General features: G+C 55.1%; 1 protein-coding gene across 1 annotated transcript; it reads left to right on the top strand.

Annotated features, from left to right (window-relative positions):
- Positions 1-8,426: 8,426 nt before the first annotated feature.
- PAOX (polyamine oxidase) lies at positions 8,427-21,917 on the top strand. The gene is made up of 7 exons (XM_067538791.1): positions 8,427-8,650; positions 9,087-9,576; positions 11,029-11,228; positions 13,919-14,174; positions 18,394-18,506; positions 19,341-19,498; positions 20,926-21,917. The coding sequence occupies exons 1-7, from the start codon at positions 8,488-8,490 to the stop codon at positions 21,073-21,075; spliced, it is 1,530 nt and encodes a 509-aa protein (XP_067394892.1). The 5' UTR covers positions 8,427-8,487; the 3' UTR covers positions 21,076-21,917.
- Positions 21,918-24,648: the final 2,731 nt, after the last annotated feature.

Here is a 24,648-nt window from a genome sequence, read left to right as displayed (position 1 = left end):
GCTGCCTGGCAGCTCAGGACAGCGCCTAGGTCCCTCTGGCTGAGGGAGGCTAGGAGACAGCTGGCCCCAGAGATGGGGTGGCCCACATGCCCCAGGGAGGCAGGACTGGCCACTGCCTGCTTCCGTGTGACTCCTCTGGAGCAGCTGGCAGGAGGAAGGGGCTCCGTAGCCCTGTGGCCCCGCTCAGCCTGGGCAGTCCCGGGAAGGAGCACAGCACCGGGGAGGCGCAGGGGATGGGACGACCTCGTTTTGCTATCGGTGGCCACTTCTGCAGCCACAAGATCGCTGAGGTGGTTCGGGGCAGCCAGCGTGCCTGGAAACAAGGAGCAGCTCAGTGGAAGCTGCTTGGCTGGCTGCCATGGCAGCGGCTTGGCCAGCGAGAATGTGATGCACTGGCTGTCTGTGTGACAGGGCAGGCCAGCTAGGGCCCAGGGCATGGCTCTGGCTGCTCCTGGGCCGCACGGGTGTTGGGGTCTCGCTTAGCTCACAGGCAGGGGCCTGAGATGGGCCTGGAACTGACGGAGCAGGGGTCTAATACCAGCTCAGTGTGGGTACATGCATGTGTGCATGTGTACTCCTTGTGTGTGTGAGGGTGTGTGCACAAGCACGTGTACTTCCTGTGTGTGTGTGTGCACGTGTACTCCCTGTGTGTGTGACTGTGTGTGCACGTGTACTACCTGTGTGTGTGTGCATGCACATGTACTCCCTGTGTGTGTGTGTGTGTCTGTGTGTGCACATGTACTCCCTGTGTGTGTGTGTCCGCACGTACGTGTACTCCCCGTGTGTAAGTGAGTATGTGTGTGTGTGTGCGCACATGTGTACTCCCTCTGTGTGTGTATATGTACATGTGCACTCCTGTCTGTGTATGTGCACATGTAGTCCCTCTGTCGGTATGTATGTGTGCATGTGTGTTCTCTGTGCACATGCACACATGCATACTCCCTCAGCGTGTGTGTATGTGCGAGTGTGCCCTCCCTTGGTATGTGTGTATGTGCACGTGTCCCTTTCAGTGTGCGTGTCTACCTGTACCCGTGTGTGTGTGTATGTTCCTTGTGTGTGTGATGTAGCTGGCACTTGTGTCTCTGCACATGCACAGCTAGATTTGTCGGTGCGTTTAAACAGAGCTGAGCATTTCTCTGTAACTAAAGGGGGAAAGGCTGGGGCTTTCTTGTCCAGGGATCTTCCCTCCCTTGGCAATTTGATCCTGTCTGCATCTCTGCCCATTCAGGACTGATGGAACAATCAGTGACTTCTGCTTTTCGTTCCCTCCTGAGCAAAGATCTCTCACATGAAGCCACTAGACCCCTCCCAGGACTTGACAGCAGGTGAACACATCACGTATAGTCTGGCTGCCTGGATCAGGTCCCCGGAGGTACTCCAGCAGTGACGGGCAGGGGCTGTGTCTGCGCTGGAAGGATTCCAGAGCCCAGGCCTTGCCCTGGCTGTGGCTGGATTATGGCAGGGGCAGAGCCGTGACCTGGTGCACAGCACTCCTAATGGCAGCTGTGAGCACAGCCTGTGGTCCATCCTGAGCCCTGTGGGGGGTTGCGGATGGCAAGGGGCAGCCAAGCCCTCCTGGGTTGGACCCTCACTTGTCTCCAGCCAGCATATGCTCCCTGCACCTGCAGCCTCATCCCACGAGTGGGTGCATTCACCTGGGCCCCTGTGTGCGCTGTCTGAGGGGAGCCCGCCTGCATCACACCAGCTGGCACCGTGGAATAACGCCACAGCTGGCACCGTGTCAGGGGTGCCATCTGGGGGGGCACGAGCCTGAGTTTTGTGCGGGCCAGGTGATCTCTTAACTGCAGCAGGGAGTCAGGATTTTGTTTACGCACCGCGGCAGGGTGATGTCGATAAGGAAGGGCGGGGAGGTGTTGAGGGGAGAACACGGGGTTCGGAAGAAATACAGCCAAGGTTACATTCAGAAAATGGGGAGATGGGAGGAGGAGAAGTGAAAAGAAGGGGCCAAACCCAGGGACGGGACAACATGTGGTATAAGTTCCCATTCTCCCTATGGTGCTTATGTGGCCCCATCACTGTAGTGTCTTAGTATCTCGCAGTGTCTAACCTATTTCGCCTCACAGCCCCTTGGTGAGTCAGAGCCGTGCTGTTATCCTTGTTGTACAGAGGGGGCACTGAGGCACACAGAGATGGAAAGCCAGATTTTCAAAGGTATTCAGGCACCTAGTGGGATTTTCAGAGGCACTTTGAAGGTTAGGTGCATTGTAAACCCCACTAGATGCCTACTTGCCTTTTTCGGTGCATAAAAGCCTTTGAAATCCTGTCCCTATGGCACTGGCCTGAGGTCAGATGGGAAGTCCGTGGGAGAAGTAGAACCCAGGTCTCTCAGGGCTAGCTGCTTATCCAGTGGACCAGCCTCTCTCTCTGCTGCATGATGCAAAAAAAAAAAAGAGGGTCTGATAGATGGGAGCAAAACCAAGAAGGTCAATTCTCTGAGACTCCAGCAAATGGTCCCAGGCGGTTGGGAAGGATGTCATGGCTGAGAGCATGAAAAGCAGCACAGACGTCAGAAAGAAAGAAAGAAAGAAAGAAAGTCAAATGAGAGGAGATCACTTAACCTGCAAGGGGCATCCAGTTCTGCCCCATGCTGGGTTGTACAGCAATGACTGCTGTGCAATTTTTCATCTTAACCATTTTGTTTTGTCAATTTTTCTTCTGAGTCTGAGAAAAGGAAGGAATGAAAAAGTGGCACACAAGTATCAGATGTGTTTGTGCCTCAACTTCTTAGAGTTTCAGCTGTATTCAGGTCAATTCCAGAAGAAAGAACAGAAATTGCATCCACTGAGTCCATAAAGTTGACGATTATTGTCAGGATTTGTATTATTCACTGGGCCCCATGAGCACTGTTCAAAATATGTCAGAAAATGTAGTCTCTGAGCCAATGAGTATCAAATGTGTAGCCCTGGAAATGATGGCTCAGATACTTAAGTATGAAGTGTGTAGTTACCGAGCACATGTTAATATCTGTGAGTGGAGGCACTGATGGCAACAGAAATTTTACCTGATTAAGGACTATACGATTTAACCCTCCAACTTTTTTTCAAGAGGAAGAGCTGGTCAGAGCTGCTGTGCCTGTTTATTTTCATTCCCTGTCTGCAGTGGCCCTGATATATCTAAGAAGACTCAATTTTTTTTCTCAACTTTAAAATGTGGAATTTTCTTGGTATTTGGTTTTAAAGATTCTCCTGTGAGCCCTGCAACTCAATCACTGTGGTGTTGTGTTTAAGAGCCTTCTGGAAAGTAACTAGCTTTTAAACAGAAGTGAAAACAGTATTGCCAACTCTCATGATTTTGTCAGGAGTCTCATGGCAATTATTATTTTCCTTAAAGCCCCAGCTCCTGGAGTCAAGTGGAGATGTGATGATTTCAGCCTTCGTTCTTAAAGGAAAAGTAAATTTCTAGCCCTCTTGGCTGTGATGAAAGCTTCAAAACATGACCCCAGTGCACCCTAAAGGCTCAAAAAGCAGAAGGCAAATAAAAACAACACCAAATCTAGTATTTTTACATAATCTCATGATTTTTAAGCCAATTTTATGATTTTTGGTGAGCCTGACTCATGATTTTTAATTATTAGCAGTTGGCAATAATGTGAAAGTGACTTGAAAGTGTCAGTTTCATGCCTGTTTAAAGTCAGTTTCTATTTGTAGTATGTATTTGTATTTGTAGTATGGTAACACCCCTATAATCCCAGGCAGGTGCAGTATAAACTCACAGGGCCTTGCCTTAATAGGATGTTTCCAAGAGTTAAATGGTCTAGTCCTAGCTTGGTGCACTGCAAAAACTAAGTAGCCTAAATGACAAAAAGTCATCTAGATTTTTCCTACCTTTGTTTCAATTGTTGTATTCAAGAGTTTGTAACAAAGTAAGAATATACATTCAAATTTTAAACCTAACAGTGGCCCTTAAGTGACTTGACAGTAGATGTCAGAACATGTTAGCATTAGAGGAAAGTTGGTATAAATATGTATTGAATTTTCTTTCTTGACATAGGAATTAGATACAGTGCTCCCGTCAGCTAATTTCTAAGTTATCTGCAAAAAAATCCTAGAGTTTTCAGATGCCTAAGTAGCCCCTGGAATCACAGTTAAAGTTGCCCCCCATTACCAAAATCTGAAATGGTGCCCCACCTGTGTCTCCTTTCTGCTCCCCGATCCTGGGCCCACTGCAGGGAGAAACCAGCCCAGCATAACTTAGAGCAGCCTCACCCTAAAGGATGCTCTCAGTTACGCCACTTGATCTGGCAGAGCTCTGTGGCCTTGTCTTGCCCCACCACTTGCTGCCCCACCCGTCACATGCCCCCCTGCTGAGCCCTTAACCTCCTGGCACCCCTGTGACAGGGCAGCCCAGCAGCACAAAATAGCCAAGGCCCAGGACTGAGCTGCTCTTCCAGGAAGGCCCCATCCTTCAGAGGGAGATGGCAAGTGTCTGTTCTTCCCAAAGGGCCCTGGCATTGCTAGCATGGTTCCTGCCCCCCACCCCCCCACCTGGGAGCATGGATCAGGAATTGCCATGGGGGACAGGGGCGAGAGGTTCCCTTTCCCCCAAGAAATGAGTTTTCAAAGAAACAAAGATTTTCGGGGAAGGGGGAGTTTCCTTCACAAATATTTTTCTTTTTCAACCAATCGCAGTGAACATTTTTGACTTGAACTGAAAATGCATGTATGGTTTTTCAGTTTCTTGGGGTCTTTTCCGCCTCTGGTTTTGGGGGGGGGGTTTCCCCAGAAAGGAGAAAAGTGACTAAAGACCTGGCCAAGGACTGAAGATTGAGGCCTTGGTTCATTTCATCAACAACTTCAGGGAGAAAAAAAACAACCAAACCGACATTTTTCATATTGTTCTGGCCTCTCGAGTCCCCGTTTTTGGCACCCCCTGGTGATGAATGGTGACTCGGCTGTCCCTGATCCCAGCGCCTGCAGGGACAGTTACAGCCTATAGGGTCTTTGCTGGCCCCGAGCTGCGGATGCTGCCTCTGAGCCAGCAGGTAGGTGGAAGAGCCTGGAACAGCAGCTCCAGCGAGCTCCCACACAGCATCGCCTGTGCAAAACCCAACGTGACCTGAGCCTTTGGCCAAGCCTAGTCTGATAGGGCCCAGCCGGGACCCTCTGCCCCAGCACATAGCGCTGGCTGTCGGCATGGCCGAGGGAGCTGGCTTTGTCTGGCAGTGTATATGCTGCTGCTCGGTGCTCTCTGATCAGCCGCTCGCAGGGACAGGCTGGGATCTCTGCTCCCTGCTGCACCGCTGATGGGTGGCCAGCCGGCGGGGGGCATCTCCACGTGGCGGTGGCCCCTCGGCCTGGGTGGCTGGAGGTTACCTGGGCTCCTTCGGGCCTGGCCTGAAGGAACGTGCTAGGGGAGAGCAGGAGAGGGGCATGAATGGGGAGAGGAGGGTTAAAGTTAAGGCATCTCCCTGCCAACCACAAGGTGCCCATGGGCCGGGCTGCTGTCCCTCTGCTGCAAGTGGCCGTGACATTGCTCTGGTGCCCTCTGCCCCAGCCCAGCCTTTCAGGCTTGCTGTGTGCCCTCTTCGTTTGCACCCTTGTACGTTCTCATCCGTCACCCCATTGGGGACAGGCCAGAAGGGGGCACAGGCTGCAAGCCGACCTCATGGGGACACCCACACTACAGCCAGTTGCTGGCACTGACAGAGCTGCCCCACTGCTGCCTTGGACACGGGGAGGGTGGGGGGACTCTTGTAAACTGGTTCCTGGGAACAATGCAACTGTGCTAGATGATTCCCTGCTCCTGAGCCTTGCACAGCTCTGGACCTGGTGCCGTATTTTCTGGCTGTTGGGCCGTGGCTAGAACTGCCCTGCATCTCCCAGCAGCGAGTGGCACCCTCGGGAGCTGTCCAGGGCAATCCGTGATCCAGGGACCCATCTGCAACTGCTGTGATGAGCCCTCCTTCGCAAAGGGTTAATAGCCGACGGAGGGAGACTGCTCCTCACCCCGCTTCCCAGGCCAGCCCGAGAATGTAGGACCTGCTCCCAACGACTGGCTTGGGGCAGGAATGGAAGGAGGGGCTGCGCCATCCACCCCGCGGCCTGGGGCCAACTCCTCGAGAGTCGGGTGGCTCTTATTTCCCTGCAGTGGAGTGGAGGTGCGGTTCTGAGGGCAGGAAGGGCCCCTGGGAAGGGAAAATGAGGGCTCTGGGGCCAGTGCAGCCAAGGGGGGCGACTGGTTCCCAGGTGGCGGAGATAGGCAGTGATGCCTGCCTGAGGTGCAGCATCTCCTGGAGGCACTGGGGGGGAGTGGCGCCAAAGCAGCCCTGTCCAGCAGGGATGGCACGTGGCTGCCTGTGCTGCTGCCTGCCTGGCGCTGGCTGGGGGCAGGCAGGGGCTGTACCCATAATTTCACCCACTTAAGATTGGTTTGTTCTGGTTTGTGAAGGTGATGCTGGACGATGGGGGTTATTCCTGTGTCTCAGAGGGGCCTGGGAGCTGGCCAGGCTTGGCCCTGGAGGGGTAGGGGGGGTGTCACCCTGACAGGACAGGCCGGGAACTTGGATAACAGAGCTGGGGCTCAGTGCAACACCTGTGCTTTGTGGGACAGGGGCTGGCTCTTGAACAGTGGGGTTCTGCTCAGTGGGCTGTCTGCCCCTGGGGTCTGCAGGCTATCCCACACCCCATGGGGGCTGACAAGCCGGAGGGGAGAGCTGGAGCAATGGGGAGTGCACACAGCCCCAGACCTGGGAACAGGGCCAACCAGGAAACCCAGGCCAAGTGCACGTCCTCATGGCTCCCCCTAAAGGCTGGCTTGAGCTTTGATGCGGATGGTCTCTGCTGCATTGCATTCATGTTTATGCATGTGTGTGTACGCTCTGGCTGTGTTAGGCCTTCTGGGGTTGTATTCTACCTCTGTTACACTCCTGTGGCTGTGTATCTGCAGTCCAGAGTGTGTGTGCACGCTGGGTGTGTTACACTGTCAGGGGCTGTACTCTGGGTGTGTTACACTGTGGCAGTTGTGTCTCTGCAGTCCTGGTGTGTGTGCACGGGGTGTCATGCTGCCAGGTCTATATCTTTGGATAACGCATTTTTATTTTTGGAATAAACTCAAGACGCTCTGGTTTCAGTCTCACCCACAACATTTTTTTAAACATTTTTTAAAAGGCAAGAAAAATAGCAGCAGTGGCACCACGGAACGACATGGCAGCCAGGCCCCAGGCAGGGCGGGGGTAGCTGCTGGGCACTGACCAGTCCTTGGCCACCCACTCCATGCCCATTACTGTGCCGCCCTCACCATGTTCGCAGGGTCTGGGGGAGACTGTCCTAAAACCAGGCCTCAGCCAGGCGCTGAAGCTAACTGCACTGTGGGAACGACAGGGCAAATGAGCCTGTGGGGCAGGAAAAGTTAATATCTCAGTGGAGAGGCCTGACACCTCTTGGGCCCTCAGGAATGCCCAAGGGTTGGGAAGGAGGGACTGGTGCCACAGGCCACTGAACAGCGCTGCCTTCTGGTCAGCTCCAGAAATGGCCTTTGGGTGGGCATGACAGTGCGCGCTGGGCAGAGACGCTGTACAAGTGGGTATGGGGATGTGCAGTGTGTACGTATGGGGGACTGCAGAGAGGGAGTGTACAAGGGAGTTGTACAGTGGGTTTGTGCAGTGTGAGTGAATGTATACAGTGTCTGTGATAGTGTGGGTGCATATGCTGTGGGTGGGTGTGTATAGTGTGTGTACATGAGGGTGTACAGTGTGTGTGTATAGGGGTGTATAGTGTGTGTATGGGGAGTGAAGGGGGAGTGTACGATAGTGGAGTTTCCGGCGGGGTTGTACAATGTGTACGGTGGATGTGGGTGTGTACACATTCGGGTCTGTATGGATGTGGGTCTGCTTGGGTGTGTATGGTGTGGGTGGGTGTGTGTACAGGGTGTGCAGCGGGAGTGTATGGTGAGGGGGTGTCCAAGGAGGGTTGTACAGTGTGGGTGGTGTGTACAGTGTGTCTGTAGGATGTGTGTGTACGGGGTATACAGGGGGAGTGTACGGTCTGTGGGGGAGTGTCTGGGGAGGGTTGTATGGTGTGGGTAGGTGAGTGAGTGTGCATGGAGGTGTACAGTGTGTGTGTACGGGGTGTGCAGGGGGAGTGTACGGGGTGTGCAAGGGGAGTGTATGGGGTGTGTGTGTGTGTGTGTAGTGTGCAGGGGGAGTGTACGGTGTGTGGGAGGGTGTCGGGGGAGCGGTTGTATGGGGTGGGTGGTGGGTGAGTGTGCATAGAGGTGTCCGGTGTGTGTGTGTGTACGGGGTGTGCAGGGGGAGTGTACGGGGTGTGTGTGTCGGGGGTGCTGCACGGTGTCAGGGTGGGCGCGCACAGTGTATCTGACTCTGTACGGTCAGGTCTGGGGGGGGGGGAGGCGGGGCCCGGATCGGGGCCCGGGGGAGGAGAAGGGGGAGGCGGAAAGCGGCGGGGCGGATCTTGGCTTGGACGCCGCCCGCTGCCCTGAGTGAGCCGAGCGGAGCGGAGCCGAGCCGGGATGGAGGCGGACGGCGAGGCCCGGCCCCGGGTGCTGGTGCTGGGCGCCGGGCTGGCCGGGCTGGGCGCGGCCCAGCGGCTCCACAGCTCCCGGGCCTTCCCCCACCTGCGCCTGCTGGAGGCCACGGGCCGGGCCGGGGGCCGCGTCTGCTCCCAGCGCCTCGGTACCGCGGGGAGCCGGGCCCCGAGCGGCCGGGCCGGGGGCAGGGGCTGGGGGGACAGCGCCGGGCTGGGGGCAGAGTCCCTGCGACCCCGCGTCTGCCATGGGCTGGAGCAGGGGCTGCTCCTGGCCGGGCCCCGGCTGGCGGAAAGGCGGCACCGCGGGTGAAAGGTGCCGCCCCGGGAGCAGGGCAGGACCCCGCAGCTGCTCCCTTCCTCCGGATGCTCTCCAGCCGCGCGCCAGGGCCCAAGCCAGCCCCTCGAGCACGAGCCTTCCTGCGGGGCAGATTATCCCACACCTGCCCCTGCGGGGCTCTTTAAACCTCTCTCTGAAGCAGCCGCTGCTCTCCCGTCTCAGAGATGGGCTAGCGGGGCTCAGCTCAGAGCCTGCCCGCAGTGCCAATCAGAGTTGTGATGTGTGATGTTTCCCCTTCCTCCTAGGGGGCGAAGTGGTCGAGATGGGAGCACACTGGATCCACGGGCCCTCCAAAGAAAACCCCATCTTCCAGCTGGCGGCTGAGTATGGTCTGCTGGAGGAGAAAGCCATGTCCCAGGAGAACCAGCAGATCGAGGTGGGGGGTCACCCCCTCCTGCCCTCAGTGTCTTACTCCAGCACGGGGAAGGTCCTGAGCCCAGAGCTGGTGGAGTGGGCGAGGAACCTGTTCTCCATCCTGTTGGACCAGACGCGTGAGTTCCTGCATGTGATGCAGGTCCCCGTGCCCAGCGTGGGCGAGTATCTGTGCAAGGAGATCACACAGCAGGTGAAGGAGTGGACCGATGATGACGAAACCAAGAGGGTGAAGTTGGCCATTCTGAACACATACTTCAAGCTGGAGTGCTGCGTGAGTGGGACCCACAGCATGGACCTCGTGGCACTGGGGCCCTTTGGGGAGTACACCATGCTCCCTGGCCTGGACTGCACCTTCCCTAGGTGAGTGGTGCAAGCTGGGGATGGCTGCGCTTTCTTTGTGCTTGCAGGCTGTGAGAACGACCTGATGCAGCATCTGCCCATCCTACGCAGAGTCCCACAGGATAGGAGAGCCCAGCTCCACCTTTTAGGCTCTGCAACCAGCACAGCCTCTGCTTTTAAAAATGGCCCTTCAGAGCAAAGGATGCAGCAGTGACTGACTCCCAGCCCTCCGTCCACAGCGCAGGGAACCTGCAGCCCTGCCTGAGAGTGGAGCTGGCAAGGTGAAGGTGAGCTGGGCTTTCTCCCATTGAAGGTGGTGGGAAAGGCTCCCGTTGGCTTCTGCAGGCGTTGCATTGGGCCTGGTTCTTGTCATAGCTGCATCCCTTGCCTAGGAGGAGCTAAGAGCATGAGGGTGGCTTAAAACAGGGAATGCAGGCAGGGAAGTGTTTCCACAGTGCTGCATCTGCAGACAGCTGGGATCACGGACCTGGCTGCTCAAGAAGCAGTGACCTTGTCCCCGTGTCATTTGTGTCCTCTTCCCAGAGGGCAGCATGGGGTGCAGCTGGCCGAGCCAAGGCAGGCAGCACCATGCAGTAGAGTTAAAGGGGAAGTGAGGTGGGAGGCCAGGCTTCAGATTCAGCCTCCCCTGGGGCTCAGTACCGCTTGGCTGACGGGCAGGCAGGGTTGGCCTCTCTCTTGCCCAGGGAGAGCTGGGGTTCCCCTGAGCTGCCAGGTGCTTGGCTTGTCCTGTATGTGTCCAGCTTGTGTCTGTGCAAAGTGATAATAGCGCTAACGGCTCACTGGGCTGCAGGGCACGGAGCCCAGGCTTCCAGCCTCAGGGGCAGGGGCCATTGTGGTGCTGCTGTTTTGGGGCAAGCTGCTGTACAAGGAGAGGTCCGGCTGTCTGCGCCGCATGGCAATCGAGTGCCTGATGTAGCCAGTGACCCAGCGTCCTGGCCAGGGCTACGGGAGCGTGAGTGAGGCCGATCTCTCCTCATGCCCCCGCTACTTCCCAGGAAGTTGTGGACATGCCCATGCGTTGTGTCTTCCACAGGCATGTGTGTGCCAGTCGTGTGTCCATCTCCCCCACTCCTCTGGGTATTTCTCTGGTCTCTCCTTTCCTTGGTTTCTCATCCATCTGCCCACGTGGCTGCTCTGCCAGCAGAGCTGCCCCATGCAGAGGGAGCCCAGCAGCCGTACAGTCACCCACATGCTGGGGCATCCCAGTGATCCTGGCCAGCTGAGGCAGCAAGACCAGCAGTGAGGGGGTGTTAGGCTCCCCCAGCAGAGCCAGGCTGGAGCCAGCCTCCTCAGGAGACAGTCCCGTGGAAGAGAGGGGGTGCCAGGGGCGTGCTGGGGGCATTTCCCCATTGGGAGGCAGCTGAACTTGCCTGAGGGTCTGTGTGAGCTTGGGGAGGAGGCCGGTGGCACCAGCGAGCCGCGTGCTGATGCCGGGCACTTCCTCTCCCGCAGCGGCTACGGGGGCCTCCCAGATTGCATACTGTCCTCCCTGCCCGAGGAGAGCGTCATCTTCCACAAGCCGGTGAAAACCATTTGCTGGGCTGGCTCCTACCGGGAGGAGAGCCACGAGGGGCGGACATTCCCAGTCCAGGTGGAGTGCGAGGATGGAGAGAGGTTCCTGGCCGATCACGTCATCATCACGGTGCCTCTAGGTGAAACGCCTCACACCCTGTCTGTTCTCATGCCCGCTGCAGCTACTGACCCTCTCTTACAGGCAGATGAGCCCACTGCCGCCCTGGCTTGGCCAGGCCCTGGGCTTGTGAGCCTGTCTGCTGCCCCCGGGAAGGGCAGCTCTGCCCTGACCCCTTAGGTGCCACATTGTCCCTCCTACCAAACTCAGCCCAGGTGAGACCCATCGCGTGGCGTTATGACCAGGGGGGAGGAACCCTAGTAACAACCCAGCCTCCCCTCCCCTACCAAGGGGCTCTGTGCAAGAGAAACCAAAAACTGCCATAACAGAGAGCCAGCTTTAAACAGTCCGATAGCCCCCCGTCCCCTCCCTCAGCTTCCGGCGACCTGGCCCCCCCGATGCGTTTTGCTAGATCTCCTGTCCCCAGAGAGTCGTCAGGGCAGACAAGACCCAAACTTCCAATGTCCAAAAGCCCCAGTAGGTGAAAGCCTCTTGAGTGGCCTCTTTGTACATCCAGAGGACCCCTTTCAGCCGAGCAGAGAGCACAGGCTGGGCAGTGCCAGAGGGCATTCCAGCCCCCAAGCCCGGGGGGGGTGGCAGGATAAATGGGGGCAGCCCTCATGCACGCTGTGCAAAGGCCTTGCAGCCCATCTGACTTGTGAGGCCTCCCATAGGAAGGGTTGGCTGGAAAGGGCACCCAGCTCCCTGCCCCCTCTCTTCCTCTGATCAGTAAACTCCCAGCTGGTTCCCACAGGGAGGGGACGGGGGACCTCTGCTGAATAGTCCAGCATCCTCCAGCCCAGAGACCCAGTGTCAGGGCCCAGGAGGGCAGGGACACGGCTGCCCATCTCACCAAGAGCCAGGAGCGGCCCTGGAGATGGCCTTGTTTTTGGAGGGCTGCTGCATGTTGGCCCCTTGATGGATTGTCCATCCTGCCATCCAGGCCCGACCCCTGAAGGGTGATCAGAGTGACCACTGCAAGAGCCCATGCCCTACAGAACTGAGCCACCTGGGGACCCAGCGCCTGGGCACATGTGCCTGCTGCATCAGCACCCACCAACTGTGTGACTTGGGGCTGTGACTGCCACGCCCACCCTCGCCAGCTCTGCCCTGCTGCCACAGGGGTGCTGCCAACCCTGAAGGAGCAGCTGGGGAGTGCAGGGATGGAGTTCTCCCAGCAAATGGCCCACGACCGGAACTGGCTCCCAGGAGCAATTGGGTGGGCGTGAAGCTTGGCCAGTGCCTGCAGAAGGAGATGCAGATCCCTCTACCCTGACCCGGCCTCCCTGCAGCAGCCACACGCTCTGGCGGGGACAAGACTGAGACCTTGGCAGCGGGTGGCGTTCGTGATGTGCTCTGTTATACGGAGGCCTGGGTAATTCATTATGAAGCATCACACAGTGTTGCAGCTACACATCCAGAGCAGAGAAATGTGCTGGCTCCTTCATCCCGCTGTAACACAGAGGCTTCTGGGATGGCTGGAAAGGCTGCCGGGAGGGTATGATTCAGTCTGGTCTTGTAGCAGAGACCAATGTTGTATTGTTCCATCTGCTCTCTGTAACAGAGACCAAGAAAAAGCCCTCCGGAGAGGGGACATCTCCCTTTTCGTAGCTGATCTCAGTGTGGAGCCCGTCCAACAAGGGGCTGGGAGGCAGCTCTGCACACGCACCAGGACGGGCAGGATTGCTGGCTGTGGCTGCTGCAGCCGGGCAAAGGACAGCAGCATGTTAGCTTTCTCTGACTGAGCCCCCAGTGCAGGAGAGCTGGCAGAAATTGAACCCACGGTGCTCCGCTGCCAAGCTGTGTGTGATCTCAGCAGGGACCGATTCCTGTCAGCCAGGACATGTCCGCTCGCCAAATAAAGGGAACGGGAAGGTCACGGAGCAGGGCGGAGCACGTGCAGCAGCGGGGAAAGATGCAATGAGCTGCCAGCCGTGCTGAACGGCCCTTGGCGTGGGTGTGAGAGCCGAGGGGTCCTGCCAAGGAAGAGGCAAGGGCCATGGCTGTTTGCTGCTCTGGGAGGTGTGCCGGAGAACAGGACAGTCAGGTCCTGCCCCCCTGGCAGGGTCTGCCTGCAGAGCTAGACTCCTGGCTGGTGAAGGGGAAGGCATTGGCACTTGGGCTGTTCAAAAATGGCATTTATCTCCTGTTTCAGTCCAGCACAGGAGAGGGAAGCTTTCAGCACCCAGCTGTGTGTGTGTGAAGAGCTGGGCCCCATTCACATCTCAGCCACCCAAGAAGTGCTCCCCCAGCGGGAAGGTCAAATGTGACACCCCTGCTGTCTCAGCAGCTTTAAAGCCTCTACACATCCTACAGGAGCAAAACATGGCCCGAGCCCATTGTGTCCCCCTTGGCAGGGCCTTGGATAGACGGCTTCCTGCCGTCAGTCTGGGGATTAAATCTAGACAGTCCAGCGGGGCCCTGTTCCCTCCCTTGGGTCAGATCACTTCTCCAGCAAGGGAGTCTCTGTAGGTTAAATGCCACCATGGGCTTCTGCACTCAGCTGCTAGGAGGCATAAAGGGATCTTTGTCAGCGGGGTAAAAGGCCCTGCCAATATTTCCTTGGCCTGCTGACTCTGTCCTCCCCCACCTGGGCAGCTGCTGTGTGGGGCTGGAAGCCCTGTTAACTGCATGCCATCGTCTGGGAGGATCACAGTCTGGCTGGGGAGGTGGCTGCAATGGAAATACAGATGAGCTATTTTCCCTTCATAGGCTTCCTTAAAGAGCATCACAAGACCTTTATCGACCCACCACTGCCTCCCCGGAAAGCAGAAGCCATTAGACAGCTGGGCTTCGGGACGAACAACAAGATCTTCCTGGAGTTTGAGCAGCCATTCTGGCCACCAGGCTGCCAGCTGATTGAGGCCGTCTGGGAGGACGAGTCTCCTCTGGTCAAGGCTGGGACCGACCTGCAGGCCAAGTGGTTCAGAAAACTTACAGTCTTCATAGTCCTCCAGCCGCCAGAACGGTATGTGGGGGCCTGGGCTGGGGCTCGGTAACTGGCTTCTGGGAGTGCTCTGGTGTTGGTACACACGGTACATTTCAGCCCATGGGAGGGCCATGCCCAAACTTCCAGCTCCCACCAGTCCCAGACTTCCTCCTCCCACCAGTCCCAGACTTCCCCATAGTTCAGGCAACTGGTTCACGGCAGTGCTCTGGCCTTTTCTTACGGGAGCCATCCAGCAGACTCCACCGGCTCAGCCGCTTGAGAACTGTCACTCCTAGATATGTGGACAGGTTGCCAGGGGACCATGCATGTTACTGACCAGAGCTTGCAGAATTGACTGGTCCACTCCAGTTTATTACAAACCCTTGTTTCTAGCCCTTGTAGCAGCACAGAGAATTTTCTGACTGTGGCCCAAGTGTAACTGGTGCAGAGTCGCCCTCCTGAGCCTGCTGACAGGCAGCCCCAGTGCCGCTCTGGCTGCTCAGGGCTTTGCCAAGCAGCCACAGCATGCAGTTGTGACCCTAAGAGCCCCTAAAGCCCACTGGCATAGGATACACTGTCTCCCATCAGACCTTCCAACTCACTACATCCAATACTCTGCTGCCAAGGGATTTATCCAAAGGTGGTGTTTAGGTTAACATATGAAAGCTGATAACACACTGGTCATTAATACCATTGTGAAATGCAGGTCCATTGCCATTCATTACATGTGAAGTTATGAATTCCCTCTGTATGATATTAGTAGAACTTGTTTAAGACCAGGCAGCCTAGTCTAGGTAAAGGTGACAAACCCGTCTGTGCCAGACAAAGCAATGTTGGTTCACCTCAGTTTACTTATTAGCAGTAAATGAAGCCATTGAGCTAAAACAGCAGCATTATCCTGACCCTGAACTTGCGAGAGAATGAACATGGCTCCTGCACCCCCGAGAGAGCCTGGAGGGATCCCGGGGGGCTTTTTTGACTTGTAAGACAAAGACAGTCTCTTTGGGGATAAGGAACAGAGAAACTCCAGCTCTCTCCTTCACCTGAGGAGACAAAGGAGCCAAACACTTTGAGCTCCATGTGTTGGATCCAGGCCAGAGGGGCTGGTCAGCCATGCTGGACAATGAATGATTGGTGAGAAAACTACCTTGAACAATGCCTCTCGCTGGCCAAGTTAGGTCTCAGCCATTAGAAAGCGGATTTGGTGGATTTTGTAACCTTTTTCTGACTTTATTCCTGATACTTGGTATCACTTCAACCTCGGACTTTTTCTTTAACCAACTTGTTGTGCTTTTACGATAAACTAATCCAGTGCTTTGATTGAGACGGAGTGTTTGTTAATCCCGTGAAGGCAATAAGCTGCTGCTGGACTGTTTCTTTAAAGGGAACAGCGAGCTTATTGATTTCTGTGAGAATTCAGTTAGAGGGCTGGATGCTGCAGGACAGACTGTTTGGGGGAAATTTGGGCTGGTGGGGTCAAGTTGGGGTCCCCCAGCAAGTCGTAACCAAGACTGATGGAGAATAGGGTAGGGCTATTGTGTTGTAGAGAGGCTGCTGGGGTTGGAGCACTGAACTAGGCCTGCATGCTTGTCTGCTAGCTGTCGGTGTCCGAGCTGCGAACCACAGCAGCAGCGCAGTTCAGGCATCCAGGGTTACAGGGCAGATGGTGACACCACCTCTCACTGGTCTGGGTTGGACCCCAAAACGTCACAGCAAAGAGCAGTGCTGCTGTCCAGAATCCTGTCAGCCTCCTGTGTGGCCTAGAACATAAGAGGGGGATTCTTCCATTTCCAGAGCACGTTGCCATAGAGAGGACTTCTTCCTTCTGCCTCACGTTTTGCCCCTATCTCTGTCTGAGATGAGGAGATCCCAGCAGAGGCTGTGTGCATGCCTTGGACAGAACAGCAAACGGGTGGAGCTGGCTAATGGCACATCTCTAACCACTTTACATGCTGTTGGGGTGGGGGGAGTATCCATGGAGGTAAAGCCAGAAGGGCCCACCAAGATTATCCAGGCTGACTCCCTGAAACACAGGCCAGGGAACCTCCCCCAGTGAGCCCTGCAGCCAGCCCTAGCACTGGGTTGAGCCGGACCAGGCCTTTTAGAGAGAACCAACCTGAGCAGGTGGCTTTTTTATTTCCATTTTGAATGTATCTAGAGTCACCTTCCAGCTCTTTGCTCTTGTGCTGCCTTTGTCTGCTAGGTAAGAGCCCTCGAGTAACACATCTTTTCCCTGTGTAAATATTAACAGACTGTGATCAAGATACCTCCTCTTCTGCTTCTCTTGGATAAGCTAAGTTCCTTCTGTCTCTTACGTTGTCGTAAGGACACACACATCTCCCTTAGGAGGACTCCATTTTTTTTCTGAATGATGCATTGTGACGTTGCAGAATTCAATCCAGACCAGGAAGGGGTTGTGTCCCCGCCTACCCTGCAACTTGAGGTGCCTTCAGTGCTATGCTATGGTGCTCACAGCCCTGACACTATCAGCCAGCCAAACACGTCTGCAGGTCACATCTTGGCTTCCACCACCCAGTTACTCTATGCAGGGTGAGCCCAACACCCCCCAGACCTGAATTTCCCCCAAACCATCTTCCCTCTAGTGTTCAGCCCTCAAACTGACCATTCACAGAAGTTAAGCTTGCTGTTCCCATAAAGAGACAGCACACCAGCATCTCAATGTCTTGACTAGAGTTAATAAACGCTGTTTTAATCAAGGCACTGGACTGGTTTATAGTAAAAGCAAAATAAGTTTATTAAACCATAAGTCACAGGTTTAAGTGATATCAAGTAAAAGGAATAAAGTTAGGCTGATAAATCAACAAAAATAAGAATATTTCTAATGGCTTGTCTACACTGCTATAGTGCTTCTGTGTAGACACTACACCTGTTGGCATAGGTAATCCACCTCCCTGAGAGGCGGTAGCAAGGTCAATGGAAGAATTCTTCCATCAACCTAACACTGTCTACACAGGGACCTGGGTTGACTTAATTACGCCACTCAGAAGTGTGGATTTTTCACATCCTTGAGCAAAATAGTTAAACTGACCTAATTTTCTAGTGTAGATCAGGTCTAAGACTAAAACTTAATTTCTGCAAGTTAGAATCTTTGCCTTTGCATTGCTGCCTGGGTTAGTATGAATGGAGGCGTCAGTGCTCACCTATAATCAAACTCCTTATTGAAGGACCCATTGTTCTGCGATTTCAAGAGCCCAGGGCCTTTAGTCCATCAAGCCATGGATAAGGTAGAGGTGTGCGCCCCCTGTCTGTGTAAGTCAGAAAACCTTTGCAATGTGTTCTTCTCAAAGTTTATTGACCCTGCCTCAAGGGGCAGGAAAGCTTCCTGGGACTGCAGTCTCCAGCCCCCGTTGATTGCTAAGCAGCCATCTTTACCCTCTTGCTCCGTTCATGGCTTTGATTTACTGTGCATGTAAAACTGCTTTTTTTTATCATCTCTGGTCACCCCTTGCTCAGCTTACAGTAGGGGCACCTTCAAGTAGGTGTAACCTCATGCCTTTCTGTGGGGAGGCGTGGTTAGGCACTGCTTGCCGAGTACACATTAAGAACATATTTCCAGCACAGAGCAATAACTTTTTAGCTGTTGACCGTCCACACACTAATATTAATGGCCAGCGTGGTGTTAGTTTCCAGTGTTACAGTACGTGCCACCTTTGGAGTATGTACCGTGACAGAAGTGTGTGGGGTGCTTTGAGCATGTCAGGCCTGGCCAGAGCTGCTGGTCCAGAGCCGCGAATCACTATGGGACCTGTTACATCTCCCCCCGACACTGATGCAATAGGATTAGCCACTGGCTACTGTACAGGGGTCAATTCAAAGTCCCCATAGATTGTCTCCCTCCTTAACATCCACACTCCCCCAATGGTTGCTTCACACCCATCTGGGTTACCCAGGCCAGTAAAGGATTCTGTAACCCCCTAAGGCGTGAAACCTCATTGCTTGCCACCCTGAGTCTACCCTGCTCCTGGCAGAGTCCTGGCCCACAGCTATTTCTTAGCTGTACCAGGTATTCACCACACCCAGGAGTCACCACACCACACCACCATGCAGCTGTGCTTCAGTTTCCCTGCTGTCTGAAGTGCAGCTTTGCCAGACTCTCCCCATTCCTAGCACCCGTCTTTGCTCTCAGCAGAGTTCTGGCCCACAGCTATTTACCTAGATGAACCAGGGTCCCACCGCTCTTAGCAGATCCCCTCTCTGGAATGAAGCTGTTCACCGGACTGGAATAGTCTTTTCTTAGGTATGGGCACGTCCTCTGCGGCTTCATAGCTGGGAAGGAATCGGAATACATGGAGACCCTCACGGACGCTGAAGTTCTTACGGCCTTGACTGATGTCATTCGCAGACTGACAGGTATCCCCTCTTCTGCAGGGACTGGCAGACACATGAACTATTCAGTACGTTGGCTTGAGCTTTCAGAATGGACTAGTGATGTTGGGGCCTCGCTGTCTGGGGCCCCAACTTGACTTGCCTTAAAGGGACCTGGTTTTCAGCAAGTGCTGAGCACCCTCCCTCTGGAAATCAGGCCTTTCCATAGTGACTCCAACTGAGACACCCAAACGCATGAGCCCCTTTGGAAAATGGAGGCCGTGAACCAGGAGCCAAGGGCTCCACGCCATCAGAGCACCTTAGAGAGCGAGCCACCACCACACGTGGGAGAGCTCTCCTGGGGCAGCGTCAGCAGTTGAGATCTCCGCTTTGCTGCAGTGGTAGAAGCACAATGCCCCGCATTGGTTCTCAGAGCTGCCTGCAGCGGCAGACGCCCATAATGTATGGAGTGGTGAGCTGGACTCTTCAGCATGTCCTAGCTTGTAAAGGATGCATAAGCAGCTGGCGTTGTCCCTTCTCATTCGCTAGCGTAGCCCCCCTGCTCTGGGTAGGACCCCAAATTACCCTTCCTGCATGGCCCCTTATTGTTCACGTAATAACATAAACCTTGGCCAAAGCGTCACCCTGTGCTGGCTGGCTGGCTGCTCCTAGTTTCTTCTTTCTTAAAGCCTTTCAAGCTCTGATATAATCTTGAGCTGGAGCTAATGTGACTCACCTGGTCTGGGTGCCAGGGTGAGTCACAGAACAGTTCTGCATGTCCATGCAGGGTCCTAGCACCTGCCCACCTGTGAAATGCTGCTTGTGAGGTGAAATACGTGCCCCCTTGCCTGGTGCTCAGCTGCTGTCTTTGTGGTTCAGGGAACCCCCACCTCGCCCCACCGAAGAAGGTGTTGAGATCTCAGTGGCACAGCGCTCCCTATACCAGGGGCTCCTACAGTTATGTGGCTGTTGGCAGCTCAGGAGACGACATTGACGCGCTGGCTCAACCCCTTCCTGAGGATGCAGCTGACCCCAGGGTAATGGCTTTGATTTTACAGCTGCTTACCATAGCAAAGGAGCACCGTGTTCTGCCTGTCTGGCCTCTGGGGTAGATAACTGCACTTGCTGGAGGGAGCTGGAGATGGGAATTAACTGCATTTGCTTGAGGAGGAAGATCCCCTCTGACATCTGTCTTCCCCACCCCTCTCCCCGTTCTGACTGGTTGATGGGGTGTGTGTAGGGCCTGCTCTGGCACTGCTGCCTGTGTTAGGATGAATGGAGGCAGCAGTGCTGGAGGGAGCCGTGTTCTGTAGCAGGATCAGCTGGTGGGGAAGTAGAGAGCTAGGCCGGGCCAGGGAGCATATGGTCCTTACAAGGCCCAAGAGATTGCCCTCACCAGGAAGGCAGAGCAGAGGAGGGACAGAGCTCCCATTGCATGGAGCTGGCTCAGCATGGTCACAAGCCCCTGCCCACAACTGCAGGTGGCTGACTAGCTCCAACCAGGGGCTCGCTGTCTCCAAGGCTCGCCAGGGTCCCTGAGAAGGTGCTCAAGTGATTTTGAACACACACAGCCCCTGCCGCTGCTCCTGGAACTTCATGTCCCATGATCCTTCCAGTACAAGCACGAGCTGCTCTCTCTTGAAGGGGCCAGGGGGGTAGGCATCTCACACCCCCTGTTCTTAGGCAGGGCCCGGCTGGTGCATTGCCCTCCTTTCTCCCCGGTTGGCGGACATAACACGGCGTGCTGCCAGAGCCTTCGCTTCCACTGACAGCCTTGGGGAAATCTCCCTCCTTGCATTAGTGCAGCTGTAGCCCTAGCGGGGCTGAGGAGGGGGATGGATGATGCACCAGATGCTGGCCTTTGTCAGCTCTGAGCAGAGCTGGTTGTGCTGGTGGAGGTGCTGAAAATATCCACTCCTAGCTGTGGCACAGCCCCGGCATGACAGCTACAGCATTGGAGAGCAGAGCCAAGGGACATGGGGAGGGCTACTTGGCATTTAAACACCCCGGGAATCCAACGCTTTACAAAGCCCCATTAATTGACAGCTAAATGAAAAGGATGTGGGATCCCGGTCCCCGCTAGCCATAATGCAGCGACAGGGCATAGGTATATTGCAGCAAAACCCATAATGGAGTGTTAGAGAAGATGCCCCGAGCAGGTCGCCGAGGGTGGTGTTAGAGTGTACAGGGGGGTTGCTGTACCCAGCGTGGAAAGTACCATGGTAACTATGATATATGTAGTGCTGGGTGCGCTCAAAGTTGTGGCTGCAGTGGGGATTGCTCTGATAGACCCCATCCCCAGCCTTCCACCCCAGTTCCATGTGTGAGAAACTTCCTCCGGGAAGCTGACTGAATAGCCATGAAAGGGGCACTCAGCTGCCTTTCTGCACGAGTCCAGTAACTGTGATTTAACCCTCACTGTGATGCCCTGTGCACACTCCTGCTTCTGCCCTTCCCATTGCAGCTGCTGCAGATTCTATTTGCTGGAGAAGCCACGCACCGGACTTTCTACTCCACCACGCATGGGGCTCTTCTGTCGGGCTGGCGAGAGGCCGACCGTCTGCTCAGCCTGTACGACACATCCAAATCCCACCAGCACAAGCCCAGGCTCTGATATCAGCCGCTCACTTGTCCCTGCTGCCAGGATGCTGTAGCTTCTGGTTTCCAGCTCATTCCTCAACCTTCAATTCCATCTGTCCTTTGCCATTGCCAAGGGGAAGGAGTTAGTCTGTCTCTAGCTGGCACCTCTGCTCTTTATGGCTTGTATTTCTAATCTCCCTGTGATCAGAAAAAAGGCAGGTTGGCTGTAGGCTTGAACCCAGCACTGGGAGCCGCGGCACCCACATGACTGCGGGGACTGGGGAACTGAAATGCTACGTAACTATGCAATGGATCGCTGTCAATAGTAACAAGTAAATCTCTATTGTTGGGGCTTTGCATTTGCAGCTTGTCTTCTTTGCCTGCTCCTGAGAGGAACATGGGAACTATGATGCTGCTGAGACAGGCACTCTAAATGTGTGAGCCAGGCCATGAGCCCCAGCCACTTCTGCGACAGGCAGTGTAAATGTGTGACCCATGAGTCCTGCTGAAAGCAATGGGAAGAGTCCTGCTCTTTTCAGTGTGGCTTGACTTCAGCTCAGACCATAGGGGAAGTTCTCATGACCTAGGGTGGAAGGTCGGCCAATAGAAGGGCTGCGTGAAAACTGCCGGCTGAACTTCCTCCACTGCCTTGGAGTGGACAAAAAATGGGTGGATGCTTGCCTGGCCGAGGGGGAGTGTCAGTGTCCCACAGGCCTTGTGGCCTCGTATCCTGTAAGGGCCAGTGCCCAAGGTGTGGGGAGGAGTGAGCTGTGTGCTATGCCCCTCAGCCTGCCCCGCAGACCCCAGCAGCAAGTCCAGGTGATATAGCCCAAGGGAATCCTAGGGGCAGTGATCTCTTCTGAGCCATAGCACGAGTTCTCCATTGTCTAGGAGTTTCTTCACTTTCTCCCTCTGTACTTGTGACACATGCAGACAGTAGGGAAAGGAGCAGGATCACCACTGCGCACTCAGCTCACAGGCCTGGAACATGCTGCTCCTGTTCAAAGCAGAGCAGCTACTCTGGGCCCCAGCATCGCTTCCCATTGCCAGAAGAGGAGACAGCACAAATCTTACACTAATACACAAGTACTGAATAAGAACGCACAGTCTGGCCTCGGCTTCTCTGGTCCCTGAGGACTGTGGCAAAGATTAGTCCCAGGTTAACCCTCCTCCAAACTCGACTGGCTGTATTATCCACTCCCTGATTTAAGCCACAGCCAAGGTAGAGGCCATGGTGATGAAATGTGGACAAGAGCCAATGAGGCTGTGGTGTACATGGGCAGTGCTGCCAGGGTGGGAACAAGAGGGTAGATAGTGCCAAGGTTATGGAGTGGAAGGGTTGAGTTAGCAGGGCAGAAATGCAGCTGGATGGAGACTCTTCTCACCCAGGAGAGCTTGTGTGCAGAGGCTTCCATCAACTAAACACTTCAGTTTACTTGATCAAAAGGGAAGCGGGTGGAATCATTCCAATTGTCAGCAGGATGTGCATGTAGGTATTCCCAGCCTGAAGCTGGGCACTAAGGACGCCAGCAGAAAAGAAGGAAAGGTGAACTGAGGTATATGACTCCACAGGGGTCAGGGCCCTGGGGCCAGTACTGTCCCCTCCAGAGCTAGAGTAGGCAGGAAGGCAGCCGAGCCTGCTGTGGAGTGAGAGAACTCCTGTTGGGGTTGCAATACAACAGACCCAGTGGGGCTGTCACCTCTAACAGAGAAATGAGTTCAAGGAATGCCAGGCTTGACAAAGAATCCCCTTTCTCCAGCAGCAAACTCTGTGACAGGGTCCAAGAGAGAGGTGGTCCAACCACTCCCCTCTCCTTTATATCAGAGTGGAGATAAGGCCTCAACAGAACCCCTTAACCCTCTTCCAGCAGCCATAGCACTGAACGTCATTGCATGTTTCAGGCAAATACTCTGAGTCCCTGCCCTAATTTTTATAAAAAGGAATGCATTTCAGTTTTGTCAGTTGAATAGTGTCATGGGTGGCACTCTTCCCTCCATCTGCTCAGCGGGCCGGAAGAGACTTCTTAACACCACTATTTCAAGCTGACCTGCAGCAGAAGTTCAGATCTGATGTATACTTAAAAGTCTTGAGAGAGAGTCTGGTTAGATCTGAACACATGGAGACCAGTGCTGCTCCCAGCTACACCACTGCAAGCCCAAAGTAACCCCACTAATGCAGTACTAAACTATGTTCTGAACCTGTGGAAATTCCCCATCATTTGAATGTCTCTGTATTTCTGCTGTCTGGAGGAAGCTTACTGTATAGTCCCGTGCCTCCTGGCTAAGCTGAGCATACTTTTCTGTATTCCCCTGTGTACATGAGATTGGCAACACTGAAGGAGGTCTGCACGCTGGTTATTTAATTCCTTTCACAGTTCTAGCAACAGGACAAATGTTGCCTAAATGGGATTATTTTACTCAGCATTTCAGGGAGTAGCAAAAATCATTGGATTTTCAATTGCAGAACTCCTTATTGCATGACTCAGAGAAGAAGCAGCAAGGGTGACAATTTGCGAAGGGTCTGACCTATGGAAGTTTATAATCCCTGCTCTTCCATCTCTGCTGTATCAGTCACAAGGATTCTGCCTGAGTGAATGGGTTTCCTCAAGAAGGGAGGACAAGTGTGCATGGACGAGAGGAGATATGGCCCCTTGGGAGAGAAAGTTTCTGTGGGTGCAGGGGAGTGATAAAGGCCCTGTGGTTACAAAAGGGGTTGCTGCCCAAGTGACTGGGGGAGATCAACAGGAAAGCCAATAGACCTGAGAGCCTGGTAGCAGGAAAGAAGACAGGAACTCAGCAGCTTTAAGCCTGGCTCTTTATTCAAAGCATCAGATGCAGCAGTAGGCAGGATGTCATTTTCAAGGAGAGCAGCGACAGGTGCTCCTGGAGATGCTGGGGATGACATGGAGTCCATCTGCATTGTTGGGTGCCTGGCACACTGGGCTCTGGGGCTTGCCCACCAGATGCTGTGGCGCTGGCCAGCTCTAGTACCAGTTGGTGCAAACAATCTGGTAGCACACATCATCCAGCGGCAGCACGGGTGTAGGGGGCACTGCTTCACCTGGCGTGGGGGGAGCTGTCCCAGCAGGGGGGCTTGTGCCTGGAACAGGGGGTGACGCCCTGGCAGGGGGAGCCATGGGGGGAGCTGCCCTGGCAGGGGGGCCTGTGCCTGGTAAAGGGGGCGTTGCCCCAGCAGGGGTGGTGGTGGGGGGCACTGCCCCAGCTGGGGGCACCGTGCCCGGCAAGCCAGGGGATGGATCCAGACTCCCTGTGCCACCTCCTGGTTGCCCCTCACGCTGCGGCGCTGCCATCGCTGCCTTGGGGGAGAGAAGGGGCAGAGGTCAGGGGAGCAGCTGTCAGTACCCCCGCTACCAGCCAGCCCCGCCCAGCCCCGGTGCCAGCCCGACATCAGATCTGCCCCTCCCACTGCGCTTCCCCTCACCTTCAGGCCGGCCGCCCAGCTCTGGTGCGGCGCACGCGCGCCACAACACCCCTCAACACCGCCCCAATATACGTCACAGAGCCGTTCCCCTAATGGCGTCACACATGAGCGCGGGAGGAAGGGAAGAGGCGGGGCGACCACGCTGAGGTGAGATACGCCTACGCC

This window comes from Emydura macquarii, unplaced genomic scaffold (assembly GCF_026122565.2).
Source record: "Emydura macquarii macquarii isolate MOO-44397 ecotype Brisbane River unplaced genomic scaffold, CSIRO-AGI_Emac_v2 contig_67, whole genome shotgun sequence".
NCBI classification, from domain to species: Eukaryota; Metazoa; Chordata; order Testudines; family Chelidae; genus Emydura; species Emydura macquarii.
The sequence above is the reverse complement of the archived record's forward strand: the minus strand, read 5'-3'. Positions and strand labels throughout refer to the sequence as shown.

Excerpts from the sequence above, each read along its gene's own strand:
- PAOX (XM_067538791.1), top strand. The coding sequence starts at position 8,488 with ATGGAGGCGGACGGCGAGGCCCGGCCCCGGGTGCTGGTGCTGGGCGCC. Across the intron at positions 8,651-9,086 it reads CGTCTGCTCCCAGCGCCTCG|GGGGCGAAGTGGTCGAGATG; the intron begins GTACCGCGGGGA and ends CCTTCCTCCTAG. Across the intron at positions 11,229-13,918 it reads CATCATCACGGTGCCTCTAG|GCTTCCTTAAAGAGCATCAC; the intron begins GTGAAACGCCTC and ends TTCCCTTCATAG.